Genomic DNA, 11,823 nt, shown 5'->3' with positions numbered 1-11,823 from the left:
ATAGGTAGAGGGTGTCTGTACTGAACGGGGATATACCCTAATCCTAACACCGTATACTGTGAGTAAGGATAAACCTATACGTTAGCCCCTGCTGCATATACCCGAGTAACTAGGACAATGCCACTATGTGTATGGGTAAAGGGAATCTGCTTTATAGATCACTCGTATACTTCAGTTGATAACTTAATGGTCGAGTGATGGCTAGGCTCAATACAATAAGACTATTCTGCTAAGTCAATGTTAAACACATAGTAGCAACATGAGAGGCCTAAGGTCCACTAAACATCTTATGCCAGGGTTAAATATGCAAAATTATGAGAAATTAATAAAGAATTAACAAAAGGGGGGTGGGAGGGAAAGAAACATGTTGTTAAACTGCTGGTCAGGAGAGACAGAGTTCTTAGAGTTGTCCATCATAAAAAACAATGCCAATCCAAATTGACATTCAGGCCCTGAGGGGCCATGGTGCCCAAGTTAAAAATCCACTTGGATTCTCGATGCAATAATAATCTCCCTCTGTCACCTCCTCTCGCAAGTGGGGGCACATGGTCAATGATTCTGTATTTTAAATCAGAAACTGAATGTTTGGCCAGGGCAAAATGCCTAGCCACTGGCTGGTCTGAGTCCCCACAATCAATAGCCATTCTGATGGCCGACCTGTGGTTGGCCATCCTTGTCCGAAGATCATCAATGGTCTTTCCCACATAGAATAAACCACATACACAGTGTAGCAAGTACACTATGTATTTGGTGGTACACGTCACACGATGTTTGATGCTGAAGACCTTGTTCTTGTATGGATGTCTAAATGATTTACCAGTTGTCAAACCGCTACAAGTAGTACATCCCAGGCAGCGAAAACAACCAGGTTTAGCATGTAACCATGTCTCCTTCATATAGCAGCCCCTGGGATCCGTCTTAATAAGTTGGTCTCTCAGTGACCTGGCTCTCCGAAAGCCAATTCTCGGTGGTGGTAATCCATAGAATGGCAGGTCTCTGTCAGTGGCCACTACAGACCAGTGTTTCCGTACACTTTCAATGATCCCTGGTTTATCAATGTCAAAGGTTGTGAGAAATGTAATTCTCTTATCCACATTATTAGTTGTTTTTTGGACCAATAGATCAGCTTATCCATTTTCTTCTGTTCCAAATCATGTTGCATATATCCTCTTTGGACAAATCTTGACTCCATCTCCAATATTTGTTGCTCTCTGAGGCTCTCATCAGTGTTGTTTCTTGCTGTTCTTTTAAATTGGGAGGTGGGTAATGCACGTTTTAGAGCAGGGGGGTGACAGCTATGTGCATGCAGCAGAGTTGCGATCCGTATCCTTCGTGTACAAAGTTGTTAATAAGCGTCCCCCTCTCTTAAAAATTCTCAAATCAAGAAAGTCCACACTGGCTGTGTTGTATACCATCTTAAATTTAATGGTTGGATGGGCATTGTTCACACTCAAGAACCAATTTAATAGATCCTCCTCCGTACCATTCCACAACAAGAAGAGGTCATCTATATATCTCTTATAACAGGTGACCCTTGTATCCTGAAAGAGTGACGTGCCCACTGTTTCGAATTCAGCCATAAATAAGTTGGCGTATGTAGGAGCTACGTTTGACCCCATGGCCGTTCCTGCAATTTACAGGAAGAATTCTCTCTCAAATCGAAAATAGTTCATTTCCAAGCAGGCGGACAGAAGTTCCTGTATCACTTCAATAGGAGGACCCACATATGGATATTTCGCCAGTTGCCTACAAGTGGCCATGATGCCCTCATTATGTGGTATAATTGTATACAAGCTGGTCACATCCATAGTGACCAGCAGTGTGCTTTCTTGAACATCCGTAATTGTATTGAGAATCCTGATAATTGAGCTGGAGTCCAAAAGGAAAGAATCCATATTCCTAACCAGTGGTTGGAGTATGGTGTCAAGATAGATAGCAATAGGCTGGAGCAAGGAGCCTATAGCTGACACTATAGGCCTCCCAGGAGGGGACGTCATACTTTTATGGATCTTGAGTAGTGTGTATATCACTGGCACCCTAGGATATTGGACTGTCATAAATCCTAGTGCATTCTTGTCTATGCAATTGGCCATATGCATATTGTTTAACATGGTGTCCAGTTTTTTCTTGTATATATCGGTTGGATCCCCTCTAAGTTTTTTATAGGTCTCCTGATCCATCAGTTGTCGCATCACCTCGGTTTTGTAGTCAGTATAATTCTGGATGACAATTGCACCCCCTTTGTCCGCCTCCCTCAGGACAATTGAATTGTTTTCTTGCAGACTGAGTAATGCTCTCCTTTCATTCCTGGTGAGGTTATGTCTGAACTGTCCCCTGCGTTGGTATGGGTTGGATGTTTCATGTTGTACCATTCTCGTGAAGGTTTTGATAGATGGATTATAACTTATAGGGTCAAAATCGCTCTTCCCTTTCAGTGTCTTTTTGGGTTGATCCTGGAATTCACCGAAATATTCTTTCAATCTCAGGTTTCTAGAGAACTTTTGAATGTCAATGAATAGATCAAACTCATCACATTTAGCTGTAGGAATAAACGACAAGCCCTTATTTAAAACCTTCTTTTCATCCTCAGTCAGTTCATAATCACTCAGATTAACCACTAGGTCCTCCTGGATCGTCCTCTCCTCGGGGGTCTGGGTGGTAGGTCGAAACCCCCCCCCCGCCTGGTGTGGCTCCTCGTCCTTCCCCGTTTTTTGACCTTGTTGTCATTCCCCCTCTGTATCCCATTTGTGTTGATGTTGGGGTAGAGGATACTGGGTTTCCATCTGAGTCAGAGCTGTTCCCTGAACTGTCCACGGTCTCAAAGGGTTTCCTCCTGTAGAATCTCTGACGCCAGGGTCTATTTGTACGATACTGTGCTCTCTCTTCTGGGCCCAATTGCCATCTGTAAACACTTTTATTTTTATAATCATTCGTCACATCCTCCAGTTTGCGATTCTTGAATGTGATTAATTCGTCCTCATACTTCTTGATATCATCCTTAAGTTTGCCCAGCCAGTTTTGCTCTTTTTCAGCCTCCAATGTTAGTAGATGTTGCCCCTCATATTTAGATATTTCAGATTTATTTATTTCCAACAGTCTAGAGACCTCCTGGATCACAAGTAATACCAAGTCCAGGGAGCATTTGTTCAATATATTGCACCACTTGAGGCAGAACTCAGGATTGTTCCTGCCTATAGTGGGGACGTTCTTAATACGAAAGCCCCTAGGAATAAACTTTTTCCGATGGTACTCTGACAAATATGCTCCATGCAATGCATAATCTATTCCTTTTCTCTTAATTTTGATCAGTTTTTAATAGATACTCTTAGACTGTTCAGCAATTACCCTGTGTGGTATTGTTGCAAAGTGTATCCGGGACGCATCTTCTTCTGTAAAGAAAAACTCTTCTGCGCCTTGTATCTCATCCTCCAAACTTTGTGCTGCTTCAATCCCTTCTGCCATAATATAATATATACAGTGGAAACACACTCCCAATTAAAAACAATAATGTAAAGATAAAGAGAGCCTCAGGAGTCACAGTCTAATTATTAGAGGTGCTGGGTGCTATTACAAAGTGTTTATATGTATCCAGAGAGGTATAAGCACTCACAGTAACACCCTTTGTATGAATCAGTCCAGCCTGCCCGGGGTGCTTTTAAAGATATAACATATTCATCCAAAAGTAAAAAGCACTCACCGGGTCTTTGTGCAAACAAACAAGTTTAATGTGACGTTTCGGGGTTACCCCCGTCTTCAGACAACTTCTTACAGACAAGCTGATCTATTGGTCCAAAAAACAACTAATAATGTGGATAAGAGAATGACATTTCTCACAACCTTTGACATTGATAAACCAGGGATCATTGAAAGTGTACGGAAACACTGGTCTGTAGTGGCCACTGACAGAGACCTGCCATTCTATGGATTACCACCACCGAGAATTGGCTTTCGGAGAGCCAGGTCACTGAGAGACCAACTTATTAAGACGGATCCCAGGGGTTGCTATATGAAGGAGACATGGTAACATGCTAAACCTGGTTGTTTTCGCTGCCTGGGATGTACTACTTGTAGTGGTTTGACAACATGTAAATCATTTAGACATCCATACAAGAACAAGGTCTTCAGCATCAAACATTGTGTGACGTGTACCACCAAATACATAGTGTACTTGCTACACTGTGTATGTGGTTTATTCTATGTGGGAAAGACCATTGATGATCTTCGGACAAGGATGGCCAACCACAGGTCGGCCATCAGAACGGCTATTGATCGTGGGGACTCAGACCAGCCAGTGGCCAGGCATTTTGCCCTGGCCAAACATTCAGTTTCTGATTTAAAATACATAATCATTGACCATGTGCCCCCACTTGCGAGAGGAGGTGACAGAGGGAGATTATTATTGCAACGAGAATCCAAGTGGATTTTTAACTTGGGCACCATGGCCCCTCAGGGCCTGAATGTCAATTTGGATTGGTATTGTTTTTTATGATGGACAACTCTAAGAACTCTGTCTCTCCTGACCAGCAGTTTAACAACATGTTTCTTTTTTTCCCCCCTTTTGTTAATATTTTATTAATTTCTCATAATTTTGCATATTTCACCCTGGCATAAGATGTTTAGTGGACCTTAGGCCTCTCATGTTGCTACTATGTGTTTAACATTGACATAAGATTTATTAGAGTGCTTAACCACTTAGCAGAATAGTCTTATTGTATTGAGCCTAGCCATCACTCGACCATTAAGTTATCAACTGAAGTATACGAGTGATCTATAAAGTAGATTCTCTTTACCCATACACATAGTGGCATTGTCCTTGTTACTCGGGTATATGCAGCAGGGGCTAAAGTATAGGTTTATCCTTACTCACAGTATACGGTGTTAGGAATATGGTATATCCCCGTTCAGTACAGACACCCTCTACCTATTCTGCAGATTTGCTACACTGGGACTCTTGCGAGTATCCAGTTTTGTTTATGTAAATACTTTTGTTTATATTTCTGATATATTTTTTACTTTTAGTGCATGCAATTCAGGCCTTAAGTGTAACTTTGTTGTTCCTTGTAATACTGCCATAATTATTTGGTCTTACATACACTCCTGTCAATGCATTTATGCAGTGTTGTTTTTAGCTTCACATATAGACTGCCGATGGGCGTCCTGGTTGCCATGACAACCGATGACGCGGTGGTTCACAGCGCGGCTGTTTGACTTCCGGTACGCCATCATCAGGGACACATTTGGGAGTGGGTCACGGCTATAAAGGGTGAGTTATGCATTTTGTCTGTAAGAAGTTGTCTGAAGACGGGGGTAACCCCGAAACGTCACATTAAACTTGTTTGTTTGCACAAAGATCCGGTGAGTGCTTTTTACTTTTGGATGAATATGTTATATCTTTAAAAGCACTCCGGGCAGGCTGGACTGATTCATACAAAGGGTGTTACTGTGAGTGCTTATACCTCTCTGGATACATATACACACTTTGTAATAGCACCCAGCACCTCTAATAATTAGACTGTGACCCCTGAGGCTCTCTTTATCTTTTCATTATTGTTTTTAATTGGGAGTGTGTTTCCACTGTATATATTATATTATGGCAGAAGGGATTGAAGCAGCACAAAGTTTGGAGGATGAGATACAAGGCGCAGAAGAGTTTTTCTTTACAGAAGAAGATGCGTCCCGGATACGCTTTGCAACAATACCACACAGGGTAATTGCTGAACAGTCTAAGAGTATCTATGAAAAACTGATCAAAATTAAGAGAAAAGGAATAGATTATGCATTGCATGGAGCATATTTGTCAGAGTACCATCGGAAAAAGTTTATTCCTAGGGGCTTTCGTATTAAGAACGTCCCCACTATAGGCAGAAACAATCCTGAGTTCTGCCTCAAGTGGTGCAATATATTGAACAAATGCTCCCTGGACTTGGTATTACTTGTGATCAAGGAGGTCTCTAGACTGTTGGAAATAAATAAATCTGAAATATCTAAATATGAGGGGCAACATCTACCAACATTGGAGGCTGAAAAAGAGCAAAACTGGCTGGGCAAACTTAAGGATGATATCAAGAAGTATGAGGACGAATTAATCACATTCAAGAATCGCAAACTGGAGGATATGACGAATGATTATAAAAATAAAAGTGTTTACAGATGGCAATTGGGCCCAGAAGAGAGAGCACAGTATCGTACAAATAGACCCTGGCGTCAGAGATTCTACAGGAGGAAACCCTTTGAGACCGTGGACAGTTCAGGGAACAGCTCTGACTCAGATGGAAACCCAGTATCCTCTACCCACACACCAACACAAATGGGATACAGAGGGGGAATGACAACAAGGTCAAAAAACGGGGAAGGACGAGGAGCCACACCAGGCGGGGGGGGGGGGGGTTTCGACCTACCACCCAGACCCCCGAGGAGAGGACGATCCAGGAGGACCTAGTGGTTAATCTGAGTGATTATGAACTGACTGAGGATAAAAAGAAGGTTTTAAATAAGGGCTTGTCGTTTATTCCTACAGCTAAATATGATGTGTTTGATCTATTCATTGACATTCAAAAGTTCTCTAGAAACCTGAGATTGAAAGAATATTTCAGTGAATTCCAGGATCAACCCAAAAAGACACTGAAAGGGAAGAGCGATTTTGACCCTATAAGTTATAATCCATCTATCAAAACCTTCACGAGAATGGTACAACATGAAACATTCCACCCATACCAACGCAGGGGACAGTTCAGACATAACCTCACCGGGAATGAAAGGAGAGCATTACTCAGTCTGCAAGAAAACAATTCAATTGTCCTGAGGGAGGCGGACAAAGGGGGTGCAATTGTCATCCAGAATTATACTGACTACAAAACCGAGGTGATGCGACAACTGATGGATCAGGAGACCTATAAAAAACTTAGAGGGGATCCAACCGATATATATAAGAAAAAACTGGACACCATGTTAAACAATATGCATATGGCCAATTGCATAGACAAGAATGCACTAGGATTTATGACAGTCCAATATCCTAGGGTGCCAGTGATATACACACTACCCAAGATCCATAAAAGTATGACGTCCCCTCCTGGGAGGCCTATAGTGTCAGCTATAGGCTCCTTGCTCCAGCCTATTGCTATCAATCTTGACACCATACTCCAACCACTGGTTAGGAATATGGATTCTTTCCTTTTGGACTCCAGCTCAATGATTAGGATTCTCAATACAATTACGGGTGTTCAAGAAAGCACACTGCTGGTCACTATGGATGTGACCAGCTTGTATACGATTATACCACATAATGAGGGCATCATGGTCACTTGTAGGCAACTGGCGAAATATCCATATGTGGGTCCTCCTATTGAAGTGATACAGGAACTTCTGTCCGCCTGCTTGGAAATGAACTATTTTCGATTTGAGAGAGAATTCTTCCTGCAAATTGCAGGAACGGCCATGGGGTCAAACGTAGCTCCTACATACGCCAACTTATTTATGGCGTAATTCAAAACAGTGGGCACGTCACTCTTTCAGGATACAAGGGTCACCTGTTATAAGAGATATATAGATGACCTCTTCTTGTTGTGGAATGGTACGGAGGAGGATCTATTAAATTGGTTCTTGAGTGTGAACAATGCCCATCCAACCATTAAATTTAAGATGGTATACAACACAGCCAGTGTGGACTTTCTTGATTTGAGAATTTTTAAGAGAGGGGGACGCTTATTAACAACTTTGTACACGAAGGATACGGATCGCAACTCTCTGCTGCATGCACATAGCTGTCACCCCCCTGCTCTTAAACGTGCATTACCCACCTCCCAATTTAAAAGAACAGCAAGAAACAACACTGATGAGAGCCTCAGAGAGCAACAAATGTTGGAGATGGAGTCAAGATTTGTCCAAAGAGGATATATGCAACATGATTTGGAACAGAAGAAAATGGATATATTGAAACTACAGCAAGCTGATCTATTGGTCCAAAAAACAACTAATAATGTGGGTAAGAGAATGAAATTTCTCACAACCTTGATAAACCAGGGATCATTGAAAGTGTACGGAAACACTGGTCTGTAGTGGCCACTGACAGAGACCTGCCATTCTATGGATTACCACCACCGAGAATTGGCTTTCGGAGAGCCAGGTCACTGAGAAACCAACTTATTAAGACGGATCCCAGGGGTTGCTATATGAAGGAGACATGGTTACATGCTAAATCTGGTTGTTTTCGCTGCCTGGGATGTACTACTTGTAGCGGTTTGACAACTGGTAAATCATTTAGACATCCATACAAGAACAAGGTCTTCAGCATCAAACATTGTGTGACGTGTACCACCAAATACATAGTGTACTTGCTACACTGTGTATGTGGTTTATTCTATGTGGGAAAGACCATTGATGATCTTCGGACAAGGGTGGCCAACCACAGGTCGGCCATCAGAACGGCTATTGATCGTGGGGACTCAGACCAGCCAGTGGCCAGGCATTTTGCCCTGGCCAAACATTCAGTTTCTGATTTAAAATACATAATCATTGACCATGTGCCCCCACTTGCGAGAGGAGGTGACAGAGGGAGATTATTATTGCAACGAGAATCCAAGTGGATTTTTAACTTGGGCACCATGGCCCCTCAGGGCCTGAATGTCAATTTGGATTGGCATTGTTTTTTATGATGGACAACTCTAAGAACTCTGTCTCTCCTGACCAGCAGTTTAACAACATGTTTCTTTTTTTCCCCCCGTTTGTTAATTTTTTATTAATTTTTCATAATTTTGCATATTTCACCCTGGCATAAGATGTTTAGTGGACCTTAGGCCTCTTATGTTGCTACTATGTGTTTAACATTGACATAAGATTTATTAGAGTGCTTAACCACTTAGCAGAATAGTCTTATTGTATTGAGCCTAGCCATCACTCGACCATTAAGTTATCAACTGAAGTATACGAGTGATCTATAAAGTAGATTCCCTTTACCCATACACATAGTGGCATTGTCCTAGTTAATCGGGTATATGCAGCAGGGGCTAAAGTATAGGTTTATCCTTACTCACAGTATACGGTGTTAGGATTAGGGTATATCCCCATTCAGTACAGACACCCTCTACCTATTCTGCAGATTTGCTACACTGGGACTCTTGCGAGTATCCAGTTTTGTTTATGTAAATACTTTTATTTATATTTCTGATATATTTTTTCTTTTTAGTGCATGCAATTCAGGCCTTAAGTGTAACTTTGTTGTTCCTTGTAATACTGCCATAATTATTTGGTCTTACATACACTCCTGTCAATGCATTTATGCAGTGTTGTTTTTAGCTTCACATATAGACTGCCGATGGGCGTCCTGGTTACCATGACAACCGATGACGCGGTGGTTCACATCGCGGCTGTTTGACTTCCGGTACGCCATCGTCAGGGACACATTCGGGAGTGGGTCACTGCTATAAAGGGCGAGTTATGCATTTTGTCTGTAAGAAGTTGTCTGAAGACGGGGGTATCCCCGAAACGTCACGTCAAGTTATATTAAACTTGTTTGTTTGCACAAAGACCCGGTGAGTGCTTTTTACTTTTGGATGAATATATATATATATATATATATATATATATATATAAAATAACTCATTGTGTAGTTCATTAACAAATCTAGACAGGCCCAGAGGCTTGTTTCCCATAGAAAACCTCTGAATTTCATTGTTTCCAATGCAGCAAAGGATTCTGGGTAAGATATGCAAATTAAGTACACAATGACACACCTTTTTACTTCAGTCTGCTTTTCAGCAGGTTCCCTTTACGCCAAAGTATCGCTGTTCACACAGCTTATAAACTTAGCTAGGGTTAGTGCAGTAACCCTAGCTAAGTTTATAAACTGTGTGAACAGCGATACTTTGGCGTAAAGGGAACCTGCTGAAAAGCAGACTGGAGTAAAAAGGTGTGTCATTGTGTACTTAATTTGCATATCTTACCCAGAATCCTTTGCTGCATTGGAAACAATGTAATTCAGAGGTTTTCTGTGGGAAAACAAGCCTATGGGCCTGTCTAGATTTGTTAATGAACTACACAAGTTAGTTTTTCTATATTTTGTGCGTAGTGGAGGATTTTAAACTTGCCTTTTATCTCCCCCTAATTTAAAATGTTGTTGTACGTACGCGCGCGCACCCCCCCCCCCCCAATATGTTAGAGTAATGAAGGCCAACTTCCTCGCACATGATGCACCAGATCAATATTTTAGAAGCCTTAAAGGGACAGTATACACCAGAATTTTTATTGTTTTAAAAGAAAGATAATCCCTTTATTACCCATTCCCCAGTTTCGCATAACCAACACAGTTATAATAATATACTTTTAACCTCTGTGATTATATTGTATCTAAGCCTCTGCAAACTGCCCCTTTATTTCAGTTCTTTTGACAGACTTGAAGTCTAGCCAATCAGTGCCTGCTCCCAGATAACTTCACGTGCACGAGCACAGTGTTATCTATATGAAATACATGAACTAACACCCTCTAGTGGTGAAAAACTGTTAAAATGCATTCTGAAAAGAGATGGCCTTCAAGGTCTAAGAGATTAACATATGAACCTCCTAGGTTAAGCTTTCAACTAAGAATACCAAGAGAACAAAGCAAAATTGGTGATAAAAGTAAATTGGAAAATTGTTTAAAATTACATGCTATATCTGAATCATGAAAGTTTATTTTGGCCTAGACTGTCCCTTTAAAAGGGACATAAAACACAAATGTTTTTCTTTAGTGATTCAAATTGAGCATTTGATTTTATTCAACTTTCAAATGTATTTATATTATCTATTTTTTTGTTCTCTTGATGTCCTTTGTTGAAAAGGATACCTAGGTAGACCCAGGAGCTGCGATTGGTTGCTGCACATAAATGCCTCAGGTTATTGGTTCACCAAATGCATTAACTATCTCCCAGTAGGGCAATGCTGCTTCTTCATCAAAGGATACCAAGAAAATAAAGCAAAGAAGATGATAGAAGTTAATTGGAAAGTTGTTTAAAATGCTATTCTCTTTAAGAATCGAGAAAGAAAAATGTTAGGTTTCATGTCCCTTTAAAGCCCAAATATAAATCTATGATAATTAAACAAATAATTTCCTACAAATGTTCAATGGCACGGGTATCCTCTGTCTGCAGTTCATCCATAGCAAGAGAACAGAATGTAGTTTCAAGAAGTTGTGTGCCTTTAATGCTGATTGTAATGTATTCCTGTTGCAGAGCCATTGAGGATACATTGTATTCAAAGTTTGGCGTTTGGATAAAATACATTTCACTGACAAAAAGGACTAAGAATTGCATATTAATTTTAACAATTTATTAATTATGATACAAATCGAAATAATAATATATAATATAATTGCAGCAGCACTATCGGTCCATTACAGGCCTCAGAATATTTATTCTCGGTCCCCTCTCTTGATTTTGCCTTTAACATCCTGAATCCCCGTTCTCATCTCCTTAATGAAACTGTCCCGTATTCTTCTCGCTCTGCGGGTCGCCTCTTGCAGGTTCCTAGGTGCGCTGCTCCCCGCCGCCGCCTCCCGCACCTGCCGCAGGGTGTCAGAGCGGAGTAGACGTTCTGCGGTTTGCTCGCCGGTCATTTGGGCTTTGTTGAGGGCAAACACGGTGATCTGTGCGGCCCTTCGAATGGGCCGGGACTCCGCCAGCTTCTCGATAACTTGCGGGTTATTGAGCAGATTGAAAAGTATCCTCCTAATCACCATTCTGCCAGACTGAATATTTTCTTCGCTCAATGCTAGGTAAACCGAGGAACTAATCTCACAATCATACGGACTCTCAGTACAAAGGCAGCGATTCCTAAAAACAAAATATGATC

General features: G+C 41.3%; 1 protein-coding gene across 1 annotated transcript; it reads right to left on the bottom strand.

Moving 5' to 3' along the window:
- Positions 1–11,383: 11,383 nt before the first annotated feature.
- Positions 11,384–11,710, bottom strand: NCBP2AS2 (NCBP2 antisense 2 (head to head)). Its single transcript, XM_053711859.1, has one exon. It carries the CDS (start codon positions 11,708–11,710, stop codon positions 11,384–11,386), a length of 327 nt encoding a protein of 108 aa, XP_053567834.1.
- Positions 11,711–11,823: the final 113 nt, after the last annotated feature.

This window comes from Bombina bombina, chromosome 4 (assembly GCF_027579735.1).
Source record: "Bombina bombina isolate aBomBom1 chromosome 4, aBomBom1.pri, whole genome shotgun sequence".
NCBI lineage: Eukaryota > Metazoa > Chordata > Amphibia > Anura > Bombinatoridae > Bombina > Bombina bombina.
Note: the sequence above shows the minus strand (reverse complement) of the source record. Positions and strands in the feature narration are given on the sequence as shown.